The 17,190-nt window shown below is 37.2% G+C and overlaps 2 protein-coding genes across 2 annotated transcripts in view; one reads left to right on the top strand and one right to left on the bottom strand.

The window, feature by feature from the left end:
• The window catches only part of Sec5 (exocyst complex component secretory 5), a 30,482-nt gene extending 24,657 nt beyond the window's left edge, over positions 1-5,825 (bottom strand). Inside the window, exons 1-7 of the mRNA XM_089243268.1 lie at positions 5,521-5,825; positions 4,345-4,521; positions 3,012-3,144; positions 2,071-2,114; positions 1,866-1,935; positions 1,222-1,346; positions 678-755 (exon numbers count right to left, since the gene is read on the bottom strand). Coding sequence (XP_089099394.1) covers positions 678-755; positions 1,222-1,346; positions 1,866-1,935; positions 2,071-2,114; positions 3,012-3,144; positions 4,345-4,521; positions 5,521-5,635 — 742 coding nt within the window. The 5' untranslated portion in view covers positions 5,636-5,825. The remainder of the gene's footprint in view (positions 1-677; positions 756-1,221; positions 1,347-1,865; positions 1,936-2,070; positions 2,115-3,011; positions 3,145-4,344; positions 4,522-5,520) is intronic.
• A 221-nt stretch (positions 5,826-6,046) lies between these two features.
• Positions 6,047-11,961, top strand: egh (beta-1,4-mannosyltransferase egh). The gene is made up of 2 exons (XM_089243267.1): positions 6,047-6,286; positions 10,356-11,961. The coding sequence occupies exon 2, from the start codon at positions 10,403-10,405 to the stop codon at positions 11,786-11,788; it is 1,386 nt and encodes a 461-aa protein (XP_089099393.1). The 5' UTR covers positions 6,047-6,286; positions 10,356-10,402; the 3' UTR covers positions 11,789-11,961.
• The last annotated feature ends 5,229 nt before the right edge of the window (positions 11,962-17,190 follow it).

Here is a 17,190-nt window from a genome sequence, read left to right as displayed (position 1 = left end):
TGTACCAGTTCGTTATAAATTCCATAGAGGAATGTGTACGAGGTGCATGTATGGCTAAATAGTAGTAGTAGTCTTTTACATGCAGACAGTATATTACAAAAAAAAAAATGAAAAATGACTTATTTTGTTTTGAAGAAATTTTGAATTGTTTTGAAGAATTTTCATTTCTCTGGAATAATTCTGAAACATATTGTATTATATCCATGTGTGGTGATGCAGATAAAGTAATTAAAATATTATTTTTTGAAAAATGAAACCTTGACAGCATCCAAAAATCAATGCCACATTCAATGCTCTACTCCATCTTATGACACATCTGAACTTATCGATAGACTTCTACAGCAAAAATATTATTTTTTGTGTTTCTGTATGTTCTATACTACCAGTTTAACAATTTATCATGCCGTAGAGCTGTAACTTACAATTATTGATATCAATTAAATGGTGATTTTAAGTATATCATGATATTTTATTGCTTTATCTGAAAGATACAAAAACTCAAGTCAATATCATAAATAAACTTATAGACTTAATAATTTAAAAATCAATTCGTTAAAATTTAAATAAACACAGGTGTTTGAGCATAATTAATTGTTTGGAGGACTAGGAAATTATTGGCCACATTAAAATCCTATCATCATCAGCATCTCCGAAATAAAGGTTCAAGTTTTATTTACTTGTAAGCTTCTGTTCCAAGTTGTCTGTCAAGTCACCTTCAATCGCTTGTTTATCTTTCTGTAATGTAGAAGATACAGCTGAAAATATAAATACAGCAAATCAGATGCGAGTTCTCATCGAATAATCATTTTATTCAAGGTTTTGATGAAAATTGTCTGTTAGGGTATGAAGACCATCGTCTGTTTGAGAACTAATGGGTCTTCGAATCTGAACAGACAATTTTCATTAAATGATGACAGCGAAATCCTTATCAACTATTCACAGTTTCGCTGCATATAAAAAAAATTGATATGTAAGTTTTTAATGATTTTTTTCTCAAGCTCTGTTAATATTGATCACAAGGTATTTAAATTATTTTTAATCAGTTGTTACAAAACTTCCAGATTTTAAACAAAAATATGCTCATCTTAAAATGAAATTTTTTCAGACAACTGAACAGCTGATAGAAAATATGTTCAATTCTGATACAGGATTACATAAAATAATGTTAATCATCAGACAATTATTTTTTTTCATAATATTGAATGAATATATTCTGCCAACCCATGAGAGCATCCATGCATTCTACAATTGAGCTTGCACTCGACTTCAGAAATGAGAGAGGCTCATCTTTGTGCTGCGTAACTTTTCTAGATAAATATATATGACCAGCTTTCAAATCATCAAAACTGAAAGAAAAAAGAATTTTTATACTTGAAGCAGTTACATAAATCTTTTTTGTTTATTACACACTAATATAAGTCATAATACACTAACATATCCAGTAAAAAATCCATTAAGAACTTAATGACTAGCAACATAAACAGATGAAACCATTATCTGTGCATGCTGTGATAATTCTTCATCTTGATTATCTTTATTTCTAGTCATTTCAACATCACTTTTTAAAATAACACTGAATGTGAGAAAATTACGAGATTCTAGAATTAACTCTACAACATAAATTTTGTTCAAAGTAAAATACTTGTAAAATGCCAGGTACACTTTTGCAGTTGTTGGTATACTTTAAATAATCAACAAAGTAAGGATAAGCAATATGCATGGATGAAATATTTCTATTATTATTACTTTATTATTATTAAATATATATATATATATATATTTTTTTTTTTTTTCTTTTGGAACAAAAAAAAAACTATAGACAGTTTTTGTTAATAAAAGACCAATTTACAAATGGTATAAATCACCTTGTTTTATGATGATTTTCGAGAAGATACCAAGTTGGTATGAAATTTTCTGACAAAATGTTACCAGAACCTGAAAAACATATACATTTGTAATTTGTAATATAAAAATAAATGAATTGATATCTGAAAGCAATGACTTAAAATATAAATGTAGCATAAAGAATCTAAAACATTTGGGCAATTAATTCTGGAAATGTCAATTTACCATCAGGAAACAAGTCATGCAAATCTTCTTCAGGGAACCTGCCCCTAAAAAACATAAAAATATAATAAAATTTCCATAAAAATAATGTACTCAACTTATACTGAATGAAATTCATATCAATCAAATTTATATAAATTGGATTTATATTGTCATACTGTTCCCCATTAGCATGGCGGAGATAGACTTGAAAGTCTGGGGGAACGATGATGATGTCAATTCATATATACACATGTACATTAGATCAATCAACTCCACCTTTGATGATGGGGGAATGCCCCCATATCTCCACCCATGTGCATTAGCTGCCATGCCGCCAAACTGGGACAAAAGATTTTTGAATGTTGGGGGTCTGGTCTGTTCCCAGCATGCTGGGAAAAGTGAGGTTTAATAAGGATCATAGAATGCATTCAGTGAATTCAATTTGCAGGCATGCTGGTCTCCTTCTATGTTTCCTGGCATGCCAGCTAATGCAGGGAGGGGGGGGGAATACGGTAATTGAATTCACATTAATCAACACATTAACAGACACCCCTCAGATACAGTCATGGGCAGAGATACTGGGGGCATGGGAGCATTGTCCCCCCCAGCGTCAAAGGTGAAGTTGACTGTGATCTAATGTATATATGCATATATCAATTGACATCACCATCGTGTGCATCCCCCAGAAATAATGGTCGTGCCTCCCCCAGACTTCCAAGCCTATCTCTGCCTACGGATGCAGTTACTCCTCTTTTACGGCCAAATAATAATTTCTCCTTGTATAACAAAACTATGCATTTCAAACCCCTGGTTAATGATCACCCACCTCTCTAATAAGGACAATTTTTTTTTTTGTCTCACTGGTGTCCGCAAAAGAGAGATTTTACTGTAATTCATTACAGAGTTAACCCTTCATTTTGCCTAGCAAAAAAAATTATTTTGGCTGAGTTGATTCAACTTACACATTAGCTTCATCAGACAAACCCAATGGATCAGCAGGTTGTAATTCTGATGGTGAAGTTGGCCTGTTTCGACCAGATATAATATTAAACAGATGGGATTCATCAACCCACACTGCAGATTCTGTTGTGGGACCTACAAAGAAATCAACAAGGTTTGATCAAGTGATCCATACATCAAAAATTAAATGATAAAGAACAATGAACGATTCAGCCTTCTTGAGAACAATATAATCAAACCTTATCAAGACGAACTCCATTAATTGAAATTATATATATATTTTTTCATAAGATATCACTACTTTGTCAATTGATACAAAAGGGTGAATTTCTTCATTTTCATCTGAATAAGGTTGGACTGTATAACTCAAAAGGCATTCTTCTTCCTCATTTTATTCATTTTATTTCTCGTAACATTTATTTTGCCATGTGAGAATAGTGAATATCATTGTGCTCTCCTGCTTGATAAATCAGAAATGGGAACTGTTACGTCATGAATCTAACTAAGTGGACATCAGACTCTCGCCGACTGTGGATCATACCATAAACCCCATGTGGACTCACTGTTCGAGCTTAACTTATTTCCAAATTTTTCTCTGTAAATAATGGCATATGCACAGGGATTTCAATCCTCTAAAAATATGAATTTGCACTTGGATTCTTTCAAACTACAGATGTTTATATTACATTAGTTTGAAACAAAACAAATCAAGATCATTCACAAAGGAAAAATTTAAGGGGAAAAGCCAGTTTGTTTGTACCACTTCTGGAGCTGGATGAATCTTCTCATCCACAGGGGCATTCAGATTTCTCTTTTCATGCACATTTACTATTATACTGCTATTGTAGCATTGTCCCCAAATTTGGTTGTAAAACTCTGATGAATTTTAGCTCCTGCACACCTTCTGATTACAGAAATCAGATGACTGCTCTTTGGTCCTCCTTAGTGTTCACTGCTTGTAATGCAGTCATGTTTACATTGAAACAGACAAAAGAAAAATTATGGTATAAAAGTCAAACTTCGATAGCATGACCCTGGCAGAATCAACATCAAGGGAGCGTGCAAGAACACAATGTGTGACAAATAGACAGATGTGTTATGAAGAAAATGCTGACAATTTTTTATATTTTTTACATATACGTTCTTAAAATTGCACCATCCTGAATCTATTTATAAATTTGATAACTATGTTCATCTTTTCATCACTAATATGAACTAAATTAATATTTTATGCTGGAATCAATTTTTTATGGGTGCTATGTGCATACATGTTTCTATTAGATGATTACCGCTGAAGTTGATAAAAGACTTTGCAATAAAAAAAATTAAACGTACCTATGGGTTCCGAAGACACCCTGAACTGAACGGTGCATGAACCTCTTCCACCTGATTTTGTTGTCACTATAACTTCACCTCTCATACCAGGAATTACTGGGCCACACCTGGATATAATTTTGCTCGATGATTTCCACTCTGCATACATCAAGCATTCGACTCCGCAAACCGTAACACCTTTCGGAATTCAGAATAACTACATGTTAAGACAAATTTTGAATTACCCTTATTTCTTGAATGAGATTTAGAATAGAAATTATTTCAGGGGAAACACTCATGAAGTGCACTTAGTGAACTTACACATATATAAGGTAACCAGACGTTTGTATTTGGTACGGGTAAATACAATATAGTGAAACTTCCTTATAGCAATACTACAAGGCATCATAATAAAAGAAAATCCTTATCGATGGAAAAAGTTAACACTATGAAAAGTGTATCAGGCAGGGACAAAGGATAATATTGTTATATAGGCAATTATCATTATAGAGGGTATCACTATATGCATTTTACTGTTGGTACTACTACTTTACCGCATACCAACTCCGGTCATATATCGTCATACGGCAATTTCCAACCAGTGGAGTTGGGTGGGAAATGAAGGCCCCATCCATCGGTGGTCGCTCTAGACTCAGTAGGTAAAGAACTACTGTTGGTACTATCAACAATTAAGAAGAGATGGCCGCTTCATAATTTTTTGGTGTGTTATTGTTACTTGTCAATATAACAATATTCCCTCTAATTCCTCGCCAATTCTTTTTTGGTCAGCAGAATATTGTCATATCAAGATTTCACTTTTTAGACAACAGAAATCAAAACGAGTATAGCTTGATCTTGATATGTTTTTGATACACGCATGCGTATAGTGGTCATTGCCACTCTTAACTGGCACAACGTTATCCCTTTTCGGCAATTTTGTTTTCTTTAGCAAGAAAGACGTCCGAAGGCATGACTCCATTTCACTCTTGGCGACTTCTCGTCATGCTTTTGGGCATTTTTCTCGCCGAAAGGGATTATACTACAACTGTTGCTTAAGCTTTTTAGCTGCATTTCATTCATTGTCTTTTTGACTGCGTTTTCGTGTAAAACTTTATCGGCCATAATATAAGATTACAGGAATGTATGGTAAAAAAATTTGGAGGCAAATAGATTTAAGTTCAACATTGGACCACCTACTGAGTATGTCATCTTGAAAAAAGCCCAAGTTTTCCCCTCGAATCGTGATTTTGGCTCCCGGCAGAGCCTCTTTCGGTGACAGGCCGGTGACTTTGGGCGGTTCCGTCGAAACCATTTCCCCCCTCTGAATTCACTTCTCCGATAAAACAATCAGTTTTTCCTTCTTTTCAGGATAATCTACGAATCAAAAAGAACCTTTAAAGCTTCATAGAAACACTCGCCAACAGTCTATATGATTATTAAATAGACATCCGCCAAGGGTGTCAATCTAAGATGTCAATTCAAAACAAGGAGTTATCAGGACGGCTTTAACAGCACAAAACGCGAAACAAAAACAACTATTTTTCGAAAATGATTGTTTTCATCTAAAAAAAACGATTTCGCACAAATTGAAGTATTATATATTTTTTTAATTTTTCAAACAACCGTTATATCTGTAAATAATGCTAAAAGTGTAATGTAGTTAGAAAAATACACCACTTACGAAATAACTACGACTACTAAGTTTTATCGGCTGCTGTGCGTTGTTTTTAAATGGCAACGCCTTTCCTATTATTAACCCTGCTTAAGATGTCACGAGATTCTATCGATGTTAATGAAGAGGACCAAATTCTTCACATTTTACAAAAATCCGTCGATCAAAACGAATCCTATCCTGGCAGTGCTCGTGCCAGATCCTGAAGGAAGATGATGATGAAAGTGATTTCTTGCCATAATTTGATTTCGACGCATCTCCGTTACCAAAGAAAACCTAGTCAGTGATCTTGTAAGTGCTCGTGTTCTTAATGTGCACCAACAACGTGCTCGCAAGACAAGTTGCTTTTTAGATGAAACAAGAAAAAGAAAAAAAAAAGGCTGTCTTTTTCGAGATTTGCATTTTATTTGCTTTTCCAATTTCCCGCTATTAAGTACACTTAATGCCACATTATTAAATAAGTACCGAACTAAGGGTCTGTCCAGCCAAAATAAGGACCCTTCACAAAATCCCGGATTCGGAAAACGGACCTTTCACGAAATTCTGGATCCGAAAAATGCCCCCACTTCACAAGAATGGATGAAAAACTGTGTTTCATTCCTTTTATGATAAATTAACTGGATTATTTCGCTTCCCTCAAAATTACTTATTTTCAACGAAAAGTAAATGACCTTTTTTTTTACAAAAAATAAGCAATTTTTACAGAAACAGGATCCTACAAAAAAAAGATCTGGACAGATCCCCCCCCCTTCCCCCCGTTGCAAACTGTATACAGCATATAATTTTGTCCTCTATTAACATCAAATATATCCGCTATTCTTGCTTTATTCAATGTATATTGTTTTGGGTGGGAATATGTATATGTTATTGCCAAAGTTCGAAGTGGCCAGTTAACTCAGCCAATGTCTGAAATTTGTTCTTTCACCGGCTCATATATCTTGATCATAGGCGGAGGTAGACTTGGAAGTCTGGGGGACCATGGTCATTATTGCTGGGAAGCACGATAATGATGTCAATTCATATATGCATTAGATCTGCCCATTCCACTTTTGATGCTGGGGGCAATGCACGTCCCCCGCCGCGGAGCCCATGGAAGTTCACACTGAGCCCTTAGGGCTCTGTGGAGCACCGGTTGAGAACCGCTGGTGTAGTGTGTGCAAAGTTTTAGTGTTGCCATCTATATTAAAAGTTCTGAGTGATGTGTGATGGTTTTTTTTTTTATATTTGGCTCGTTGCAGACCTGTTCTCTGTGGCGAGACTTTTTAATAGAGCAGCTCACACATTTGAGAATCAAAAACCTTGAACCATCGATAGGAACCATAAGAAACCAACTTCAGCCGACCACTACTGTGGAGTTCAAACCTGCATCCTCATGATGCGAGACCGTCACAACCACTACAGTGGCCGTAAATCATAAAAAATCAAGAAATATAGGTAAAACTTACAGCAATAAATAATTTATTCTTCCAAGTATCTTCCCACAGGTAATATGCAATCGTTCAATCTGCTTTTCAAAGCAATTAGAGAAGGTTTTCCTGGAACGTGCCTTAGTGAAACCTACAAAACCGGATTTTCTGCATGTTTATGATACTTCCTTAATATGTGCTGTCACATACTTTTCAAAACTGAAACATTCATAATATGTGAATGCATTATTAAAATCACAACCATTTTAAAGTGCAGATACTTCAGCTGTATAGGATTCATGGAGACACCTTCCAGAAAAAGCCTTCTCTACTTGAAAAGTGGATTGAATGACGAAACCATTGCATATCATATATAAATACGATGCCATAACAGGCAAAATGCCCAACGAGGTGGCTGAGAAAAAGATGCCCATAACAAATATGGATGTCATATATTTCAAAAATACAGCAATCCAATTAAAAACTAAAATTATAAACACATGATAAAATACTATACAATGCCCATAATGTATTTATGGTTGTCTTATTCTCTAAGTATGGATAGCTTCTCGATTTACCCCAACATGTTTATTGTATTTATTTTTAAATGTGTCAATTGTGTTACAATATACTACCTCCGTGGGTAAGCTATTCCATTTCTTAGCAACCCTATTAGAGAAAAATTCCCTGCAACACCATAACTTTGCATTGTCCCTTACCAATCGATACTGGTGTGCCCTTGTAAAAGCAGGATGCATATGAGGGGAGTTACTTTGAAAAAGAATGAATTATTTTTTGCTGTAACTTCTTGGCCATTTCTTGATTTATGATTTTTACTGTTAAGTTAAAAAAAATTAACAATCCTGTAGTAAAAAAAAATATTATGCTTCTAGAGAAATCAATACTTTTTCCAAGCAAATGACAAGAGGAAAAAAACTTCAGCTAGGAAATGAGGAGCGTTGTACTTTCTAAAACTGCATATTCCATGCAAAGGCATTTAAATTTCACCACGCTCTTCTCTTTACACACACAGTTCAGAATGGGGTTTTTTTTGCAGAAAAGAGTGCGTGTGCAAGAATGTGTTTTTTTTTTTTTAAACAACATGCTCCAATCCTTCGTGTAAAAATGTCCCACTCCAAGCATGTGGGGAAGATTATACGTGTAAAGGGGCCTTTAGCATGGGCGTACCTAAGAGGGGAGTAGCTGCTCCCTTTTCAGAAGAGAAATTAGAGCATAATAATTGACACGCAGCACAGAGGTATCAATTTAGTAATGGCAAGTTGCTCCCCCTCTAGTTCAGATCCCTGGTACGCCCTTGGCCATGTTTTCCTAAGAGCAGGTTTTTTTGCACTGTGGGAACCAAGTAGGACTATTTCATGCCTGTAAAAAGATGTAACTTTATTGTGCTACGTGTTTGTGTTTTCCTAGTGTGGCGCATTAGTTATTCTGTTGTTCTGCATTGCCAAGTACTTCACCATTTTACAAAATAAAAACACTAAACACAACAAAAAATCAGAGGAGATAAGTGAAATGCTCAGCATATAAAACATTTGAATTCTTCAGAACCAGTTGTATTGCTTTTCCTAGTGGTGAGTGGACAGTGTCTTGCTGGATGACTCATCTTGTATGCATCAGCAAACAAGCCTAATCTTGGGAAAACTGGACTTTATTAGTTTCTGTATGCAAGAATTAGGCTTATTAGACAGGGGTTATACACAAAACCTAGCATTATCTGAAAAAATAATTTTGATGAGTAATTTTTTTTCACTTCTGTGTGTGTGCAATTGTAAGGGGTAGTCCCCCATGATAAACAGTTGAATAGCTTAATCTAAAAAATTAAATTTGCAGAAGTTTTTCACTCAACTTAATTTGTAAGAGTGATATTGAATTTTGATGTGTATCGGCAAACTGCCTTTGTTGGGGGAGGGGGGAGTACAGGGAATCTCTTCCAGGGAAAATACTTTGCGTAGAGAAAGTAACCAGTATGATGACTTCCTGTGCAACTAATGAAAGTTTCTTTAACCAAATTAAAGAAACGTAGAGATGAATTTTTTTTTTGCTTTTAGATGAGCGCTAGATATTTAAAAATTTTCTTGAAGTTAAAATTATTGACCTGCCGGTTTTTGCTTCAAAAAATGCTTGATTAAAGCTGCGGAATTTTTTCAATGTAATTTATGGGCCCATAATTAATTTCAAAACATCCTAAACTATATGGATTGATGCAGTTAGATATTATAAGATAATATGGAGACATTAATTTTCATTTTCGCGCTTGAGAAGATATAAATAAAAAGTTGAAATCAGTGTTATTGCATGAATATCCAACTCCAAATTAAGTTTGATTAATTATTTTATATTTAATTTTCTGGGCTTTGTATCTTTAAACGAACTCAGTATTTCAAAAATCGAGAATTCAATTCCATTTTTAAAATTATTGCTGTTGCGGAAAATCCCACTGAAGTTTTGCATTTCTATGGTAAAATCGGTAATTTTAACATTTATTTCTGTGGGCCTCATCCTGTGCTTGTCTTTCAAAGTGATGCTTATAATGTCTATTCAAAAAGCTGCATTGTTCTGTGGTAGATATAGTAGTAACACACTTGAACAACAGGTGTTTAAACTAGAAACCTTTGGAATCCTCTAACCAGTGAAAGCTTACATTCTTCTATTAATATCGCAGTATTCCTAAACATTCTGCAGAAATCTGCTGGATGATGAATGCGTGTGTACACTAAATATGGGAGGAACCTTTGTAATAAGGCTATCCTCCATTCTATGAAACTTTCCCGAAAAGAGGTAGTTCTGCAATAACCAGAGGAAGCTGACCTTATAGGGCTATGACCTTTTGGATAAATTTCACTGTATTTTCTTACAAGAATACTTTTTTAAAAGAGAAACTTGATGTTTTAATACTGCTGAGATTGAATTAATGGTTTTTTTTTTTCTATTTTCAGATTTTTCTGTGTGCCTCCAAGATTATTTTTTCCACTTGGGAAAGAATATGTTATTGAACAGCAGTACAAAACATGCTTTACACTGCGCTCTATTCATAACAGTATTAGTTGTATTTGAAGTATTTGCTGGTGGCATAAGTCTATGGAATTCTCCTAATTCTGTTGCTGTTTCTGATCCTGTGAAAAAATATGGGTTAATACCATCTATTCTCCTGTACTTGTTACGTGTATTAACTTTTCTGGCTCTCCCACAGTGTATATGTAACTGTTTAGGGCTTCTCTTTTTCAATGCATTCCGTGAGAAAGTTCATCTCAATGATTCAATTCTCCTAGCTCCTTTTATTTGTATTAGAACTGTAACAAGAGGTGATTATCCACAACTGGTTAAACAAAATGTTAACAGAAACATGAATATTTGCTTAGATGTTGGTTTGGAAAACTTCTCAATGGAAGTTGTCACAGACAAAGCTATCAATTTGCCAAATCATCCTAAGATACGTGAAATTGTGGTTCCACCAACATATAGGACTAAAACTGGTGCTCTGTTCAAGGCTAGAGCCCTACAGTATTGTTTAGAAGATGATGTCAATTTGTTGAATGATTCTGACTGGATTGTTCACCTTGATGAGGAGACCATTCTTACAAAAAATTCTCTTAAGGGTATTCTAAATTTTGTTATGGATGGAAAGTATCAGTTTGGACAAGGCTTAATCACATATGCTAATGAAAATGTAGTAAACTGGTTAACAACTTTAGCTGATAGCTTTCGGGTGGCTGATGACATGGGAAAGCTGCGCTTCCAGTTTCAGATCTTTCACAGGCCACTTTTCAGCTGGAAAGGTTCATACGTAGTAACGCAAGCTGGTGCAGAGAGGAAAGTATCGTATGATCATGGATTGGATGGTTCTGTTGCTGAAGACTGTTTCTTCAGCATGGTTGCATACAAAGAAGGCTACATGTTCAAATTTATTGAAGGGGAAATGTGGGAAAAGAGTCCTTTTACTCTCTGGGACTTTCTACAGCAAAGAAAACGTTGGCTTCAGGGAATTTTTCTTGTTGTTCATAGTCCTAAAATACCATTTAGGAATAAGATATTTCTATCATGTGCACTGTATTCTTGGGCCACTATTCCTTTGAGCACAATGAACATAATACTTGCTGGACTTTTTCCTATTCAAGGTTGGCAAGTTGTAGATTTCTTGTGTGCATTTGTTGGTGCAATGAATATATATATGTATATATTTGGTGTGATCAAGTCATTTAGTTTGTATCGTCTAGGCATGTTCAAATTCTGTTTGTGTGTGATTGGAGCCATTTGCACTATTCCCATTAATATTTTAATAGAAAATGTTGCTGTTGTATGGGGTTGCTTTGGTAACAAATACAAATTTTATGTTGTGAACAAAGATGTGAAATCAGCAATTACAGTATGAAATACTCAAACCTACTTAGTGCAGCCATTTTGGTTGTTGGCAATTCTGTGATCAGTATCAATGCTCATCAGTACTTGTTTTGAACATCTATTTATTTATTATAACAGTCATTGAAATCAGTAATTCACATCAGTGTTGTTAAATAAACTTGAAAGACTTTTTTTTGACTTAAATCTTCTTTCATCAAATTATAATGTCATGCTTTTCTTTTATTCACTTCTGGAATCAACTTATGAAAGTGTTTTTTTTCCCCTTAAGTAAGTTTTTTTACAACCAGTAGATAGCTGTATGCTTTGCATGAGAATGTATCAGACTTCAACACAAATAGTTGAGATTAGGCTCAACTAATCTTCCGCATGCACCATGTGCCAACTACAAGTGATGCATGCTGGTTTTAGCTCATAAAGCGAAATTTATTATTACCACAATGATTCCAACCTTTGACATATTTACTGCTCAGAGATATTCAATACTACAAAGTAGCAAGCTGAAATTCATCAAAAAAAAAAGTTAGGCTATTACACACCCAACTTAGAAACAATCAGAAAAGTATTGCACATTCAAAAATGAATCAATCGAAAGGATCTTCACACACACAAAATGATGTTGAGCAGAACTTCAGTAACAAAATGTGTGTTCTTCAGTCTGCTAGGCCTTCTTTAAGCCAATGCCTAATTAAGTCTTGAGGACAGATCTCTGCATAGCATCGCTCTAATTCCGCATATCCATACTGTAATGTTCAAGAGGATCCATTTCTTGATTGTGAGATAGTGCGATGGAATATTAGATAGCAATTTGTTAGAATCATTTCTAGGCAGGGTTTGTGTGCAAGGATTGTAGATGTATAATGCAAGAAATTTCCCATAGAAATTCGTCAGCCGAGTAGCAAAATTTCTTTTAACGGATTACACTATTCAAAAATTTTGTGCGTTAGTCTCTTAATGAGATATGGCGAAAAGTGAGGCAACTGGAATACTGGGCAGACTCATCCTCTTCCATGTCTGCAGCAAAACCAGTTTTTTTGTTCAAAAGTAATCGTTTAAAAAAAAAGCAACATAAGGAACAGCGATGGGTTTGCAGCGATTATATTGACGTCGCACTGTACACAAAGATTGCGGATAAGTCAGTCTGGGTTTCCAGGAGCCCTAGCAAAATATGATAGAGCCTGCAGCTGTGTTTGGTTTGAAAAAGAAAGTACTTCTGATCAATGGGTAACTGTTCTATTCATGAATCCAGAGAATGATTGATTTGGAAAGAACCAAGTAATGCTTCTCATCAATCGAACCGCTTAAAAGAGCTTTTTGGAGGAGGCGTGCGTTTGATTTAGCGCCTTTTGGTGGACGTTCAGAATACATAGGATCGTGGCTGTGGAAATATTGTTACGGAAATTATTTAAATGGTCTTTAACGCATTTCCTCTGTAGACCTCGCCAAATTGACAACTTGGTGAATTTAGCAATAGCTCCGATGATTTGGCGATGTTATGACGCCAAAAGAAGGGATCGGATCTCGAGAATATGGTGAAGACAAGTGCTCTTGTCTAAGCTATGAAGTTTGATTCAGTCCGACATGCCTCAAATAACGAACGAGTCTTCCTCAGACATCATCGGGAAATTGAACTCCTAAAAGTACCAAGAGGATCTGACAACGAAGCCACTGATTTGTTGAAAATGTGGTGAAAAGGGAAAAGCAAGAGCGCCTACTCAGTCATGGCTGACGGTACGGGAGATGCGCTATGCCGAGTGTACCTCATTTCACAGCTGCATGATGGAGACCATGGACTCTCCGTGAGAGGCGAAATGAATGATCTTCCATGTCGGACGCTCATCGACACCGGAGTCAACATCGTCAGAACGGGCGTGTCTCAAAAATTCCAGCAACGACTTCTCTACTAAACCAGACATGCACCCCGTCCATATTCCTCTGCGGAACAACGACTTTTCTACATGCCACCATCATTGACGCTGCAGATAGTCAGTGACAAGAGAGAAAATTGACTTTGGCGGAATTCGAAAATCGCACTAAAGTTCGCCACAGTCACTTATCGACACACACCGTTTTCGTGGCCGACATGAAAGACCCGTGTATCATCGGACTTGACTTCCTGAGGGAACATGGATTTTCCTTGGATATGAGGAGAGAGCACACGCCCAAAAAACACATCTCTCTACTCGGATGTAGTCGCAACCATGGGCGGGGATACGGGGGGGGGGGCGGAACAGTTCTCCCACAAAAGTCAGATGGCATGAAGAAGACGATCGAGCCTCGTAAGAAAGCAGCCATGGCTGGATTAACCATTACGCAAAATAAGCACGTGCTTGGCGCATAAAGGGTGCATCACAAAAAATGATCAAGTTGTAGATCTTTTTTTAATGTAAATTTTTTCCTGCAGCATCAACCATCCGGTAAAAAAAATCCAAAATGAGAGCACTTCATTGTAAAAGTTGATCTTTGATGAGTGATTCAAAATGTTCACAGGGGCTCATAACCCAGTGAGTGTAAGTCTCCTGGCGCTGGACCTGCTGAGGGTACTGATTTTGTTCTTTTTTTTTTGTTAAAAATTACAGGGAAGGGGGTGCATTCCCCAATCGACGAGAAAGTGAATATTCCTTTTTAATTCCGGCACTGAAGGTGACCCAAATCAGAAAAACTAAGTTAATTATCAAATTATGAACAACTCACGTGTTAATGCTCAGATTTCGCTGAATTTCCCTAAAGTAAGCCCAGGTGAAACAAATTTTTCTGAGCCCCCTTTACCCAACCTAGTCGTAAATACCTGCCTGCAAATTTGCACGCACGCTCACTCTCCAAAATTTTAACCTATATTATACAGAATAAATTGTCGTGATGCCTCCCTGCTGTATAGCCTACCGATAAGGATACCTTAGGGGTCATTCAAGTATTACGTCAGCATCGAGGGAGGGGGTTTCGGTTTTGATGACAAGGGGGGGGGGGTTTGAAGGTTGCTTACGTCATCAACCACCCTTTTTGAAGATATGAAATATTCTAAGCTGCTGACGTAATACTTGAATGGCCCCTTATCCAGTAGTATAGCCCCGGACAAAATTATTTTCCTGAACTCCAAACACCCGTAGGGCCCAACTAAAAGATCCCGACGCAAGACCAATTATGGACTCGAAGGAATCCGCGGGCGCGGTAGCCCAGGTCGATAAGATACTCGCTTAGAGTACCAAAGGATGTGCAGAGGTGTCGCGAGTTCAATACCCTGTTCGTCCTTGTCAGAAAACTTTCTTGACACAGGGGTATAACAGAAACGGCGACATGACCACAGAAAAAATTGCTACCGAAGGGAGCCCCCCCCCCCCCCATCGAGGGGTTAGCGCACCAATCCCTCGACGAGTATAAAAAACAAGCCTGCCGTTCGGAATCTTCAATAAATTGTAGGTCCCGGTCTAATTGGCCCTAGTGTGCAGAAAATGACCGTGGTGCGACAAAAATGATCGAAGGAATCCTCCGGAAAAACAAGCCAACGTGGCCTCTTCTAGTCCGACGACGAAGAGATTGGACGCTATGGAGATTAGAAATTGCGTGCTTCATCGCAAATGAAAGTCGGAGGACGGAAAGACGTTCAGATGGAAACTCGTCATACCAAGAGGCCGTGTGAAAGAGGTTTTTAAACGAGCTGCACGGAAGCCCGACCAGTAAACGTTTCGTCATAACCAAGGCTCTCCAAAAGATCCGTGAACGATTCTATTGGGACAAGTGCTGGACCGATGTGGAAGAGTGGTACAAGAATTGCTCGCAAAAGACCTCCGAAACTCATCCAGGCTAGCCTTCAACGTTACAACGTTCGAGAGAATTGCTCCGGACATCCTGGGACCGTTACCGAGAACTGCCCACGAGATCATCGGATTCTCGCAGTTGCTCATGGGACGAGATCTTCGGCTCCAAGGTGACCTGCTGTTTGGGTAACCTTCGGATGCCTCTCTTCCACCAAAAGAATACGTCAAGGGACTCAAGGATGTGCATCGAATCTCCAGAGACAGGATCGCCGTCGGCTCCGAGAAGATGAAAAACCACTACGATGCGAAGGCCACATCTCACGCTAAGGTCACATTTCAAGGAAGACCACCTCATTTATCTCTGGAGCCTGAAGCGCCGGAAATTTATTTTGTTCGAAACTCCAGACTTCAGGGAAGAACCCTACAGAATTGTGATGAAACTGAACGATGTCGTAGTTCGGATTCGAAGGATGCCGTCTTCAACGTGCATGGTAGTTTTGTACCATAGGGACTGACCTAGTGCGATCCGTCGATCTGAGTACTAAGTTAGTCGATACGAACAATTCTAAAGAAGGGACAGTATTACGAAAATTTTATTACATAAGTTTGACATTTTATTATGTCATCTTTCACCTGTAAATAGTCATTAACGCATTTTTTTGTAGATCTCGTAAAATTGAGGACAAACTTGGCGAATTTAATGGCTGCTCCAGTAATTTTGCGATGTCATGATGCCAAAAGAAATAATTGGATCTCGTGAGAATATGGGAGAACGTTCTTTAAGCTTTCTTCATCTGGATATAAGCGCCGCCAGAGCGGAGCTAAGAAGAGTTTGTATGCGAAAAGTCGCTTTCTGTTAAGCGTGTTGTGAAATCGTTGCTTGTAAATAGAGCTGTTAAAATATATCTGTGTTGTCCTCCTTGAAATTACATCGTGCTTTGTCTTCTCGAGTGCTTGTGAGAGACATTATCCTTAACAATATCCTTTATGCTGGTGCAATGTGCGAAAATTCCATTAAAAAAGACAGAACTAATAGAACCCACGGAGCTCATATCGTGGAAAGCTGTCTTTAAATGCAAATGATACAATGCTCGGAGTAGCAACCTTGATCTACCGACCCTTGGAGCAGCATATAGGCCTAAGGCAGAAAATTCTTAAACTTTTTGCGTTCGTTCGTCTTTTTCCTTGGGCTGCCTGTATTTTCATCGTCAAAGCACCCTCGGTCAGAAAATTGATGCTTCCCCCCTCAATATACCAGAACTCCCAGCCATCCCCAATTTGCATACCGTTCAAAAATTAAAGTATGCTGAATATGGGATGTCTGCCTTAGTGCAGGACTACCTAGAGGAGGAGCGAGCAGAATTATGTTGAAGATACGCATGGGCCCTCATGACAATTAGATTTGTTTACAATCTTCAAGTGTAAGTATGCAAATTGAAGAGCAGGTATTTTTAGGAGGGGAGGGGGGGGGGGGTTCAGAAGAATTATTTTACAGGGGCCTATATGATGCCACGGTGTGAGAACCTGAAGTGCCGGGACGTTCTCATTTGATGTGGTTAAAATGTTGGAGAAAGTATTATATAAAATTGTTAGGCACAAGTTTTATATATAGCTGGGGAGTGGACTTTGGTCATACTTTGTAAAAATAAATCAAATAAAT

The sequence above is a fragment of the Pholcus phalangioides genome, unplaced genomic scaffold (genome assembly GCF_987345545.1).
Source record: "Pholcus phalangioides strain wild (caught in Gottingen) unplaced genomic scaffold, Ppha-v1.0 ptg000015l_1, whole genome shotgun sequence".
NCBI classification, from domain to species: Eukaryota; Metazoa; Arthropoda; class Arachnida; order Araneae; family Pholcidae; genus Pholcus; species Pholcus phalangioides.
The sequence above is the reverse complement of the archived record's forward strand: the minus strand, read 5'-3'. Positions and strand labels throughout refer to the sequence as shown.